General features: G+C 42.1%; 2 protein-coding genes and 1 long non-coding RNA gene across 32 annotated transcripts in view; 1 reads left to right on the plus strand and 2 right to left on the minus strand.

Annotated features, from left to right (window-relative positions):
- The window catches only part of LOC127527483 (uncharacterized), a 1,026,648-nt gene that overhangs the window by 76,139 nt on the left and 936,021 nt on the right, over positions 1–14,488 (plus strand). The gene's annotated exons all lie outside the window — the stretch shown is intronic.
- The window catches only part of LOC114645023 (butyrophilin subfamily 1 member A1-like), a 355,265-nt gene that overhangs the window by 75,582 nt on the left and 265,195 nt on the right, over positions 1–14,488 (minus strand). Inside the window, exons 7-9 of one of the 28 annotated variants that reach the window (XM_051926423.1) lie at positions 13,664–13,690; positions 13,544–13,570; positions 11,556–11,667 (exon numbers count right to left, since the gene is read on the minus strand). The exons of 25 other annotated variants lie outside the window; for them this stretch is intronic. In XM_051926423.1, the coding sequence (XP_051782383.1) occupies positions 11,556–11,667; positions 13,544–13,570; positions 13,664–13,690 (166 nt within the window). The remainder of the gene's footprint in view (positions 1–11,555; positions 11,668–13,543; positions 13,571–13,663; positions 13,691–14,488) is intronic. 2 more of the 28 variants (XM_051926421.1, XM_051926420.1) reach the window with 2 other exon arrangements.
- Positions 10,567–14,488, minus strand: part of LOC114644157 (butyrophilin subfamily 1 member A1-like) — a 339,284-nt gene continuing 335,362 nt past the window's right edge. For 2 of the 3 annotated variants that reach the window (XM_051926427.1, XM_051926428.1), the window contains one exon: positions 10,567–10,710. The gene's annotated coding sequence lies outside the window, so the exon portion shown is untranslated. The remainder of the gene's footprint in view (positions 10,711–14,488) is intronic. The other variant, XM_051926426.1, reaches the window with a different exon arrangement.

Raw genomic sequence — 14,488 nt, forward strand, 5'->3', positions numbered from 1 at the left:
TGTTGGGAATCACGTTGACTTCTTCCTAAGGAAAGCAGCACTGCTTGTGAAACAAGGGAGCACTTTGACACGGCAAGTAACAGTTTCACAGAGGACACTGAAGGCGTCTCTTTTGGTGTCATATTGTATTGCCTGTGCTAAGAAACTTCACACAAAGACCAAAGAGCACAGTTTGTGAACTGCTTAGAGAGGAAGCTGCCTGTTAAATTGACACTTTGTCAGACAGCACTGTGTGTAGATGGATATCTGACATGGCTGACAAGGTAGCAGACTAATAACTGGAACAGGTGAAAGACAAGTACTGAAGAGTTGGAGTTGCAGTTGGATAACAGCACAGATGTAGCTAACACAGCACAGATGTCAGATTTACTGGAGATGGAGGGTTTGTTTTATTCTGCAAAGAAATTCAGGGGAGGACAACAGCTCAGGACATTTTTTCAGATCTTGGATGCGTTCATGAAGCCAAATTTCATTAACTGGTCTTATTGCGTGGACATCTGTACAGATGGCACCACTGCCATGTCAGGCAAGCACAGCGGAGTCGTCATGTTAATAAAGGCCAGAGCTCCAAATGTCATGGATACACACTGCATACTTCACAGAGAAGCACGTGTCACACAAGGAATGGAGAACAAATTGCAACAAGTGCTTCAAGATCTTGTTAAAGTTGTAAATACGTTAAAATCATTTAAATCATTGTCATTTAAAACACATGTTACAAAGTTGTCCAAATCAGGTTTCTTCCATTTTAAAAATGTTGGGAAATAAAGACGCTTTCTAAATAAACAGGATTCTGAGAAACTAATTCATGCATTTATCTCTAGTAGGATTGACTACTGCAATGCGGTGTTCACTGGATGTTCAAACTGTTCTTTATACAGCCTCCAGTTAATCTGCAAGAATTATTACAAGAACAAGAAAATCCGAACACATAACTCCAGTTCTTAAATCCTTACACTGGCTCCCGGTTAAGTTTAGGGCAGATTTCAAAATCCTCCTTTTAACATATAAAGCATTAAATGGTCAAGGTCCGGCTTACTTGTCTGAACTTATCATGACTTATAAACCTGAGCGCACATTAAGATCTCAAGATGCCGGTCTGCTTATGGTTCCAAGGATTAATAAAATAATAATGGGAGGACGAGCTTTTAGTTACAGGGCCCCTAAACTGTGGACTGGTCTGCCTGCTACGATAAGAGATGCCCCTTCGGTCTCAGCTTTTAAATCCCGGCTGAAGACTCACTACTTCAGTTTAGCACACCCTGACTAGAGCTGCTGATTAACTGTACAGACTGCATCTCTGTTGTTAGTCATTAGCACTAAAACATAAGTCACATGATCGTTATAATTGGATACTAACCCTCACCTATTCTGTTTCTCTCCTCAGTACTCAAATGTGGCACTTGGTGCCACGGCCCACCTGCCAAGTTGGTTTTCCTGCCTAAGGTAAAGTCATCTTTGATGGAGGATCGCAGGAATCATCGGGTAGAGGGGTCCTTTCATCGGATTGGCTGGCCCAGCACTGTTTCAGTTGTGGAATGGCCAATAGGGGGAGGCAGCTTGATGGCCAAGGTCTCCAGGACTCTGAACAAATCCAAATCTTATTATGTGAATTCATCTACTGTTAAATTCTGCTCCGAACTTGTAATATTTTTATTTTTATAGTGTGTTGAGGATTTGTTCTGTTCTGTGTATTATATTGACCCCCTTCTTTTGACACCCACTGCACGCCCAACCTACCTGGTAAGGGGTCTCTCTTTGAATTGCCTTTCCCAGGTTTCTTCCATTTTTCCCTACAAGGTTTTCTTTTTTTTGGGAGTTTTTCTTTGTCTTCTTAGAGAGTCAAGGCTGGGGGGCTGTCAAGAGGCAGGGTCTGTTAAAGCCCATTGCGGCACTTCTTATATGATATTGGGCTATAGAAAAATAAATTGTATTTTATTTTATTGTAAATAGTATGAAAGCACAGCCCCTTAAACACAGACAGGCTGTTTGCTAAACTGTGCAGTGACAGTCTTGAAAGCCTCCTGCTGCATTCGGAGGTCCGCTGGCTGTCTCACAGGGCAGTTTTACAAAAGAGAACTGCGTAAATTTCTTTCATCTGAGAACTTCCAGTTTGCCAGCTGTTTTGACAACCACTTGTGGGATCTGAAGCTTGCGTATTTGGCCGACATATTTCAACTTTTAAATACCTTGAATCAGGGTATGCAGGGCCGTGATCACAGCATACTTCATTTGCAAGATAAAGTTTGTGCATTTATACAACAAATTGGATTTTGGGAGAAAAAGCTAAATAAAGGAAATACTGTAATGTCCCCAATACTTCACCAGATGCCAGGAACATCCAGTGTGCCCGCAGACCTACAGTGGTCCTACCTATCATATTGTCACATCTGGCCCACCTGAAGGAATACTTCAGCGACTGTTTCCCAGAACTGGACAATCGTCATTTAAACTGAATCATAAATCCATTTGAGTCCAGAACTGAAGAGGATTGTCTTGACTTGAGGTGAAGTTTGAAAATGCAATTCCCAGCCATTCTCATGTCAGAATTTTGGAGCAATCTCAGAAGCAAATACGCAGGGCTGAGCTAAAAGTCGTTTGATGCCTCTTAGCATTTAGAACAACATACCTGAGTGACGCCGGTTTTTCTGCATTGAATGTACTGAATCCCAAAAACAGAGGACGGCTACATGTGGAAAATGATTTGAGATTAGCTCTAAGCCAACTGCAACCCAGAGTGGGCAAACTGTGCAAGAATTTCCAATCCAAATATTTCACTAGGCCTGGGGTGAGTTTTATACTTTTTCATAGTGAAAGTGCTTTGTTTTATAGAGTTTAGTTACCTGCACTTAACAGGCTTGTATAGCAGTTTATTGTAGACACGTGGGTATGTTCTTTTTTGGATGGTGATAAGTAGCGAGTCCTCAGCCTAAGGGGACCTTGGCATGAAGAAGGCTGGGAATCCCTGCATTAAAGCCATCATGTTTAGTTCTTTGTCGCATATCCCTCACATGCAGTGACTGCTTGAAGTCTACAATTCACAAACATCACCAGGTGCTGAGGATCTTATCTGGTGATGCTCTGCCAAGCATCTCATGCGGCCATCTTCAGCTCCTGCTTATCAGGCTCCTGTCAATCATGGAGAATCCACTGCATCCACTGAACAGGATTATCTCCAGACAGAGGAGCAGCTTCAGAGACAGACTGCTGTCACCGTCCTGCTCCACAGACAGACTGAGGAGATTGTTCCTCCCCCACACTATGCGACTCTTCAATTCCACCCGGGGGGGTAAACGTTAACATTATTCAAAGTTATTGTCTGTTATACCTGCATTGTTATCACTCTTTACTTTAATATTTTTTTTGTATCAGTATGCTGCTGCTGGAGTATGTGAATTTCCCCTTGGGGTTAATAAAGTATCTATCTATCTATCTATCTATCTATCTATCTATCTATCTATCTATCTATCTATCTATCTATCTATCTATCTATCTATCTATCTATCTATCTATCTATCTATCTATCTATCTATCTATCTATCTATCTATCTATCTATCTATCTATCTATCTATCTATCTATCTATCTATCTATCTGTCCCCTTTATGTTTCTCTCTTCAGCATATGGAAGTCCTGCTCAATTAGATTTAAATCAGGTGACCTACATATATGCCCAAGCCATAACACCCCCCTCTACAATGTTGAACAGATGAGGTGGTCTGCTTTGGATCTTGCAGGAAACTTTATTGCATATTTCACATTCAGAAGATGGCTGACTTACCAGCAGTAAGTCCAGAACCTCCCTTTACTAATGTAGACCTTGATGTGTTCAGTCCTTGCACTTTTGGCTCACGTCAGACTTGAGGAGGTCAGGCAGACCGGTAACAGAGGTCAGTCATTTTTACCTGTGTGAGTATCAGGGTGGAATCCAAGGCATGTTTCATCACTGCCTTCAGATGGCTCATCTCTATTAGATGCTCAGTTAACAGCATCTGCTCAGATAGAGAGACTCATTTTATTGGAGCATTCAAAGAGTTATAAATGACATCAGACCTTGACATTGACTTTGGTGAAAGATATCATCACTCTAAGCAAGACTGTACCTGGATTTCAACCCGTCACATTCTTCACACAAGGCAGAGGTGTACGAATGCATGATAGGTGTGACCCGGAGGACACCTGACTGAACATTTTTATAATTAGGGACAGTAAGACTCACTCATGAGTATCTCCTAAGTTTCATGGCTGAAATGATGGCTAATATGAATGCTAGACCCTGATGACCCAGAAGACCCACAGCCACTAACTCCTTCCACACTGCTCACCCAAATGGCTGTCATGTTTAAAGCTCCTCCTGGGGACTTCAATAGAAAAGACGTGCACAGAGGCCACTGGAGACAAGTGCAGTGTTTGGCCAATGGCTTTAGGGACAAATGGAGGAAACAGCACAACTGTACTCAGCAGTAACAAGCTAGTTAAGTTTGCAGATGATACCAAAATAGGTGGATTAGCAGATAATTTGGAATCTGTTATATCATTACAGAAGGGACTTGGATAGCAGACAGGCTTGGGCAGATTTGTGGCAGATGAAATTTAATGTCAGTAAATGTAAAGAATTACACATTGGAAGTAAAAATGTGGGGTTTGAATGCACAATTGGCAGTAGGAAAACCGAGAGTCCACCTTATGAGAAGGATTTAGGAGTCATAGTGGACTCAAAGCTATCGACTTCCAGACAGTGTTCAGAAGCCATTAAGAAGGCAAACAGAATGTCAGGTTATATAGCGCCTTGATGTGTGGATTACAAATCACAGGAGGTTCTGCACAAGCTTTATAACACACTGGTGAGGCCTCATCTTGAATACTGTGTGCAGTTTTGGTCTCCAGGCTACAAAAAGGACATAGCAGCACTAGAAAAGGTCCAGAGAAGAGCGACTGGGCTGATTCAGGGCTACAGGGCATGACTTATGAGGAAAGATTAAAAGAGCTGAGCCTTTACAGTTTAAGCAAAAGAAGATTAAGAGGTGACATGATTGAAGTGTTTAAAATTATGAAGGGAATTAGTCCAGTGGATCGAGACTGTTATTTTAAATGAGTTCCTCGAGAACACGGGGACACAGTTGGAAACTTGTGAAGGGGAAATTTCGCACAAACATTAGGAAGTTTTTCTTTACACAAAGAACGATAGAAACTTGGAATAAGCGACCAAGTAGTGTGGTAGACAGGAAGACGTTAGGGTCCTTCAAAACTCAACTTGATGTTTTCTTGGAAGAAATAAGTGGATAGTACTGGCGAGCTTTGTTGGGCTGAATGGCCTGTTCTCATCTAGAGTGTTCTAATGTTCTAATATCCTAATATTCTAATATTCCATTCAGTCATGTAGTGACTGGTAAACTGGAGGGCTGACATTAAACCTGGAGATGTGGTCCTAGTGTGGAGCTGTCAGTCTAAAGACATGATTAGACCCCTGGACTGATAACTAGAGGGGCTCCTAGTGGGGATGGCAGAGTCTGTACAGCTGAGGTTAAAGCTGGCAAGGAAAGTGAAACCAAACGTTACAACAGGCCAGTATCTGAACTTGCTCTCATTATTTCATCACAGTCATTAAGGGTGATGTATGTGATATCAGGTGGGGGTCATGTTTGTAAAGATAGTCAAGATATATTTATTCATATATTAATTATTTTTTTTATTGTCCTATACTGTTGTGTTTAACACTCTAAATGTGTGAGCCTCGTGATGTCTATCCTTCTTGAGCCGCCATACAGAGGGGCGGTCCCTATGTAAATTAGTGTAACCATGACAACTACAAGCCTTCTTTAGGCCCAAGTTCATCCTGCCTGTGTAGACCTTTGGTCACATGATCAGTAAGTTCATATCTGTACAAGCTCACCGTTATGTATTACTATTTACAGTTCAGAAGCCGTTAGTGAGATTGTTTGTTATTTGTGTGCTGCTCTTCACTTGTCACTCCGCTGTGTTTGGATTGTTTCACTTGTCTTTGAGTTATGGACTCTTTGTTTCTTCACTTTGTAGTTTCACGCCTGCTCTTTGTTAATAAGATGGAGATTCATACGCCTCGTGTCAAGGTGGTCTGCAGGATGATAAACTGATATAGGGGGGAGTTCAGCTGCCTGAAGGTCTATTAAGTCATAATAGTGAGGTCAGAACATCTACAGAGACGATAACTGGGAATAGAACTGGAATCCAGGATGGGACAACAGCACTGACCAGTGAGATACCAGTTCAGACAAATAAAGCACCAGAAAGAGAAGAAGAAGAGAAAACACGCAGCTTGAGACATCTTGGGACTTGTGATTTATCCTGTTACTAAATTACAAAATGATCTCAGTCTGATTAATTCTTTTAAAGTTTACATTTCATTTCATAATAAAACAAGTTCTTTATTATATTACTGACCAACTTCACTCTTGGGGTATGAAGACACACTTTGGACTGTCATCATTGTAAAGCAGGGTGACAACATGGTGGCACAAGTTACGATTCAGTCTGTGATTCACAAGTGTAAAAAGCTCTTTGTAAATCGTAACACAAATTGTTTTGCTGATGTGGTGTTCACCTGCTGACCACTGCTGAAGGTCCAAGTGGTCCACATGCGGTGGCTTCCCTGTCCAGTGTGACTTTGTGGTGTTTTTTATCACCTCGTCACACTGAAGGACCTCAACATTTAACTGTTTAAAGATTCAAGGACAGCAAAGACTCCTGTGACTCTGCTCTACCATAAAGTGACAACGAGAGGAGGCTCCAGTGACACGACTGTCATCATCAACATGTCGTCATTGGGAATGTGACACCACAGACTTGGAAATGAAACACAAAACCTGAAAACTGAAATGTGTGGTGAACAAAATGTCCATTGAGAGGGAGTGTGGCTGAGGGTCTGACAGCATTAAAAATTGTTGTTAAAATTATAATCAAACTTAGATTTTGTGACTCAAATGGACCTTAATGCTAAAATGAACAGAAAACAAGAAGAGCACTAAAGGATTTGGTCACATTTCTAATTCTATTCATGACCACCAGAGGGCGCCATTTACACACATTGATTTTATTTTATTTTTATTTATATCTTTAAATAGATACTTATGGAAAAATCAGCACATGTCATCAACAATAAAGGCATTCCCATAATGCTGTGCTTTTGGCCTGAAGACCCGCCTTCCCCCTTATTCATTGGTTAATAGTCCCGTCTTCAGTTAAAAGTGTCAGTCCCATGTGACTTACAGTTCCTGTTAGTGACATGCGCTGATTTTTCTAGAAGTATCTGTTTATAATACGCCTGAGTTTTACACGTTTTGAGTTTATGACTGGATAACCGACATGTGGATGATGAGACACAAGTAATGTGAGATTTTATTATCTCTTTATTTAATGGACGTTTTCACATCATTTGTTGTTGTGCAGCATTGGTCACCATTGGCTGTTCTTATATCATAAACTTATGGCATTACATTTGCAGCATCACAACAAACTACATTGAAGTAATAAATATAAAAAAAAATCCTTTCTGAGTGGAGTAGTCATTTAAGTTTATCTCAGGGAGGCACAGTGGCACAGTGGTTAGTCTGGCAAGCATATTAGCAGATGTGTCCATCTCCTTCAGGGTCACTTTGAAGACCACCACACCAGTAGAGCCCACTCAGAACTGGTTCAGTTTCTCCTTCTCCACTGACATCACTGCATTTCACTGAGTTTGCTGAAGTCCCCGATCATTTCCACGATTTTGCCCACCTTGAGGTGAAGTGACCTCAGTGGGGTCCACTCATCACTCCTCACCATTCAGTAACAGACGTGATGGCGTCAGAATATAACAAGAGGCCTCTGAAGTCGGTGTGTGACGACACAAACACAAATGTGCTCTGGCGCTCTGCTTCTTCAGGTCTTCATCTTCAGTTTAGAGACAGAAGGCTCACAGCGGTGGAGACTGGCAGCAAAGTGACAAGAGACACAGCAATGGCTACTGGGAATTTCATTGATGCGGCACTCAGCAGGACCATCCTGTTTGTTATTGAGATTTGGGCAAATCTGACATGAAAAGGTTCAAGAACTCCAGCTGAGGGGCAGCCACATTCACAAATGGAAGTCGACGTGTCATCTCAGAGCAATCAGAAGATGTGGACAATAAAAAAGAAAACAGCGGAGAGCCTGAAACACACGAGACGTCTTGTCATCTAAATCAGAGGAGCGAATGAAAAGATCTGACTTGACCTGAGACCACTGGGGGGCTACTTTATGACTGAATTATGAAATCAATCGTTGTGATTTGTAAGTCACTTTGGATGGAGGTTTCTGCCACAACTCAAGGACTCATCTGAAGGGTGTCAGTGAAGTACACAGCTGTAGTTAAAATATAAATGTGTTTACAGTACGTTGTGTTCTGTCCTTGTGCCACTAGGTGGGGATAGCGGGCTGTGGAAAAATAGAAAAGAAAGGAATAGAAACAAGAAGTTATAGATAGATAGATAGATAGATAGATAGATAGATAGATAGATAGATAGATAGATAGATAGATAGATAGATAGATAGATAGATAGATAGATAGATAGATAGATAGATAGATATGTGAGAGGGCACTATATCATAGATAGATAGATAGATAGATAGATAGATAGATAGATAGATAGATAGATAGATAGATAGATAGATAGATAGATAGATAGATAGATAGATAGATAGATAGATAGATAGATAGATAGATAGTTTTAGTCTTGGTAGCTGCTTTGTATTGTTGGTTAAATGTGTAGTCTGTGGACACTGAGTCTGAGTCTACACCCTGACAACTTAACACAATAATTATTTTATTTAGGGATGAATGGAGTCTTTAATATTAGGAATACAAATAAAGAAAAACATAAAAACAGACAGCCACACAACTCAGTGGGATTGATGTTTAAATGAAGAAATGTGTGGACATCAACAGAATTAACAGTGGAATTTGAAATCCAACAATTCTCCTTTTGTGTTTATTTAGGCTTTTTAAACATGAAAGTCACATAAATATGATCTTTTAATAGTTTAAAGATAAAAATACAATATTTCCTCAGACACACGTCATTGAAATTACTTTTCTTAAAAAATCAAGTAGCTTAAGTCTTGACATAACTTTTCAAGTTTTCTTCATCTACACTAACAAGTGCATGAAGTTCCATCTAATGACATATCTGGGTGGCCTTCCTCAAAGTCACACCTCACCTGTCACACTTTGTTCTGCTGCTCTTCATTTTCTGTGTCACGTATTTCACTATCTGGGTGTGAAAATTCAACATACAGCAAAGGTTTTATTCATTCATGTTGAACCTGACGGCTTCTTCTTCCAAAATATTCCTCCAAGAAAGAAGAAGATGAGCAAACATTCAAGTTCAGGTTTACTGACAAGGGTGCAGATTACAGAAAACTCTGACTTGTCTGCTTGACAAACATGAAACATCACGTTTAGAGTTTCATTAACATGTGAGAAAGTCAAAGATACAAACAGTGAGACCCCGACATGTGTGTGGTGTTGTGTGCAGACGAGAGCAGTGAGTGTGATTAATGAGAGGAAGAGCATGAAGATCACGCTGATGACACGATTTTATCTACAACTACAAAGTCACTCAGCAAATCTCCATCAGTGACGTCAACTTTCATACTGCAGGCCGATGTGTATTTGTAGAGGCTTCTGTTCAACAAGTTTAAATTTATTATTATTATTATTATTATTAAACCCCCAAGTGGCCCAGTGCCTCACAGCTCTGGACTTCAAATCCCATCATGCTCAGCGTCTCTGTGGAGTTAACGTGTTCTCCTAGTGTCATATGTGTTTTCTCCCAGTTCTCCCAGTCACACATCCCCTGGTAACTGGTAACACCAGACAAACACACTTACAGTTCTGTGCCTGACTCTATTTGAGTTCATTTATAAATTACAGACAAAGTGACATTTCTGAGTCTCACATATGCCTTCGCACTGAAATGCACAATAAATAAACTGATTCAGACAAGGACTGGATTAATGAATTTGGGTCCATTTTTAATTATTTTAATTACACTTCATTCACACACAATTCTGTATTCTGTTGTCATTTTTAATTTTGTTGATTTCTGTGACGTCGTCCATTTTTTAATTCTGTTTCTTCAGTTCTTTTCATCACGTCTAGCACTCTGTTCATGAATTAAACTTATTATTGTCATTTCTGTAACACACTCCGACTCCAGCACTGCAGCAGACCACCTGTGTGTGTCACTGAAATGACGCCGAGTTTCAGGACTGTGAGGTGGACCCTCAGAGAAGTTCACGAGAAGCCATTTTATTACAGAGGACAGCGCCGTGTCGATAATTGATGTCAATAATTTATTTTTGTAATTCCTGCCTTTCTTTATTTTCATTTCTGTTTTATTTCATTTCATCACAAACTCATCTTAGTGTTGATGAACTTCTCACAGACTTACAGTGTTGTGTATTTCAGTCACACATTTAACAATAGAAGTATATAACACTAGATAGGAATTCATGTTTGTGTGACTGGTGGTCTCGTAGTAGCACAGTGATTGGTGGTCCGGCCTTCAGCTCTTTCCTCAGCCCCCTGTAACTCTGAATTAGATAAGCGAGTTACAAAATGGACAGTGGTCTCGATATTCAGGGTCTCAGATTTCTTCTGCTCAGCTCACACTCTTCATGTCCTCTCAGTCTTTTAATGTCACAAAGTGGGCACCTCAGGGTCATCAGGACTGACCACCAGCAAGTGACGTCACACAAAGACTGAAGAACACCATTCCAGTGCTGTGGAGAACACAACCATCTTTGTTGAATTCCTCTTTGAATGTCAAATTAAAGACGCACACTCAGGATTTCTGTTCATTCTCAGACCCTCAGATCAAATTATAAAGATTCACATTTGATTATGGAGCCGACGCTTTGATCCGACGCCATTTAAAAATCCCAAGTGTTCAGTCCTGATGTCTCATTAAACACAGAAATCCTGAAAATGAAAATCAGACGAGCAGCAAACAGCAGGACACCTCAGGGGGGCTTTGAGTTTGGTGGTCTGATGTTAAAGAAAGTCTCCATCGGATTTGTGCTACTCTGACCTGACACAGAGATGGACAGACGATATTAATACTGAGGGGTCAGTGTGTGCGCAGGGGGCAGATGACCAGAGGGGCCGCGTTTTTACCACCATCATTATTACGAGGACTGAAGAATGGATAGAGGGGCTCAGTGAAGGAGTCTGTGAAGGTGTACAGGTGAGAGCGGGACTGGGCATTGTAAAAGGAGACCTGACCTTCATCGTAGTCCAGAAAGACCCCCACTGTATGGGGCTTCACTCTCAGGGGGAGGTGGAAGGGACGGCCAATGCCAGCTGTGTACTCGTTCTCATTGCTCAGCCACACAGTCCAGTATCCATTATATGGTGTCACTGTAAACTCCTCCTTCCTGTTGGCCGACTCTCTGGCGACTCCTAAAGCCCACGCAGTCTTCCCCCCGACCTCCACCTCCCAGTAGTGTCTCCCTGACATGAATCCTTCTCTGGCCAGGACACAAACACAGTCATCAAACCTCTTTGGATTGTCCATCACTCTCTGTCGTGTGTATGTGTCTCTCACTTCTTTCCCGTCTTCAGACACAATGAGCTCTGGATGTGCAGTCTCAGGGTCAAAAGTGACATCAGCTGAGCAGAAGAAAGAAGAAAAGAGGAAGACGTCAGGAAATCAGGGGACTTGAGGAAGACAACAACACATTTACACTCCTTGAAGGACCTGAACATTAAAAAGACAAAGACGTCAAACAGCTCGTGTTCACTTCTCACCTTTGAGTTTTTATTTCTACAAACCAAAGCCCACCAAGCCCCTCGTGTGTCTCTTTGTGTCACTGCTCGGCCCCCCTGTGTAGTCTCACCTCTCACCTCCTCCATTCGCCTGTCTGCCATTTTATCTTCATTTAAACCTAAAGAGCCTGATCACCACACTGTGACCTCAACAGCACAAGAACGGCGACATTTTAATAAAAGACGAATCACACAGCGAGGATTTGTTAAAGACACAAACAAGAAGAGCACCAGTGAGGCCTGGCACTCGTTCACTTTGATTCATTTTGTGCTGCTCTGCTCTGCTCTGCTCTGTCGGTCATTCTGTCACTTTTCTCGTCTTTACACTGCGTTTGTGGCCTTTTATTTAGCAGACCCCCCATTTTCTGTTTCTCAGTTCCTTGTGTCAGAAGTGACAACGGGGGAGCACTGAATTTATGACACTGACTCTAACAACACAAGATGGCTGCCTGTCAGTGATGAGAATGAAGTCAAATACACAAGTGTCACAAGTCATCAGTCAGCAGGGACACCATGTGACTGGTCAGTACAGGTGAGGGGGGCTTTAATAAGGAGAGGGGGGACAGGAGGACATACAAGGTGACAACAAAGGACAGGACAGCAGGACAAAACACAAAGTGGCACTAAAGAGGGGACAGCACTGGACACTGAGGGGTCTGAGAATGGACAGCGGGCCCTGTGAGGACTCAGCAGCACTCAGTTTACTTTAAAAAGTGCAAACGTTGTGAGTGAAAACCTCAAGTGTGTCCTCAGTGTTGTCATCTCACAAATACTTCAACATCGACATGCTGGAAATGGGCCTGAGAAAGGGTCTGTACTGAAACACAAGAGGGTCCTAAGTGACAGATGGGACATCATGGAGTCTTTAAGTAGCAGGATTAGTGACAATGACACGCAGTGCTAATCGGGACGAGACCACCGAATCAAAATGAACTTCTGAGAATAAAGTCTACAAGATAAACGAGCGTCCTTTGTACCGAGGAAGACATCTGAGGAGTTCTGTCTGCATGAGGAGGGTCTGCTCTTTAGTTCGGTATTTACTGACTTGTCTGATGTTCTTGGAACACAACATAAAGTAATGTCCGCCTGCCAAGGAGAATCCAACTATTAATGACAGAGGATTATTTATGGAACTTCATAGGAATAAGATAACTAGCGATATTCAAAGAGACCACCAGGGGGCAGTAGAGGCTGAGGTCTTCCTGTTCCTTAACTAGCAGCTCATCTGCCTTTAAACACACAGAACAAGCAGCCATCCATTGTCATAACCTGCTTATCCAGGGCAGAGTCGAGGGGCACAGCAGGCATCAGGGCAAGGCAGGAACAACCCATGGATGGGACGCCAGTCCATCAGCGGGCTGACACTCAGAGACACATCAGGGCTAACTGAGCGTCACCGGACCACCTAACCTGCATGTCTTTGGAGCACACGGAAGAGACCCACACATCACAGGCAGAACATGCAAACTCCACACAAGGAGCCCCCAGGATGTGAACCCCAGTGTCCTTACTGGGAGACGGCAGCGCTACCACTGTGTCACCATGTCACCCAGACAGAGGGACCTCAGCCATTAACTCAGACCTGGGGGACAGTCACAGAGCTCACAAGGTGCTGCATCTCATGGTCATGAAGGTGACACGTTTAACATGAAGACACAAAGACTAAGACACAGAAAATGAGAACTTCATCCTAAGGTCACGACTGGCTTATCAACCGTACCTGCTGAGCTGCATATTCTCCTCCATTCTGTAAAATAATAAATAAAGAAATAAACTTAATGAGTCCAATAAAGAGTGAGACTTGAAAGACGCCCAGAGACCCCTAGTTCAAATATTGTACCTGCATTCGTGACGCGTTGTGACTTTTCTGCAGAAGAAGAGAGCTGTGTTACTGAGTGAATAATCAGGTGGGTCAACTTAAAACATCATCTCTTCAGTTCTCACTCACAACTTTCATTTACTTTCATTTTCCTCTTCTGACGTCTTAAAATATCTTTACATTTCAAATGTCCTTCATAAAGACCCCTTATAATAGACAGCAGAACAATGGATATGACAATAGCTGGAGTGCCAAGCACAGACTGAAAATGGATTTGCAGAATTAACAGCCTACTGGCCTTTGGCTTTGAATCTACGTGACGTCTGATGAAGAAGGAACAGAATTATTGATGTGTGTTAGGAGTGGAGGTCCTAGCAGTGAGACGTCTGACCGTATTCTGGTGACCACAGAAATGAACACTGCAGGTGTAATACAATAAGACACGTGCCAGAAGACCATTGTCTTCACCAGTTTGTCTCCTACTTATGGCCTTGCTATTTGTCTTCTTCATTGTCAGTTCAAATGGCTTCTCAGTGCCAACTGTCTGAGTGTCGGTGACCAGAAGCAAACTGCTGTGTGAACTGAGAAATCAGAGTGACAGTGGAGGACTGAACCTCTATCAGGTGACATGTGATGCCCACTTCACGGGGTCCTGTTCACTCTTAGGGGTTTACAGTTAAAAGCACCAATGTGGTGATTCCAAATGTGAGGACAGAAATCCAAATGTTTAATAATCAGACTGAGTGGAACAGACGGAGCTTTAGAATAAAAACAACAGCAAACAAAGGATAAGGAGGACTCTTGTGTTGTGTCCAGTACTACTGAGGTAGGGTCTGAGCCCCAGGA

Source organism: Erpetoichthys calabaricus, chromosome 4, assembly GCF_900747795.2.
Source record: "Erpetoichthys calabaricus chromosome 4, fErpCal1.3, whole genome shotgun sequence".
In the NCBI taxonomy this organism is placed as follows: Eukaryota; Metazoa; Chordata; class Cladistia; order Polypteriformes; family Polypteridae; genus Erpetoichthys; species Erpetoichthys calabaricus.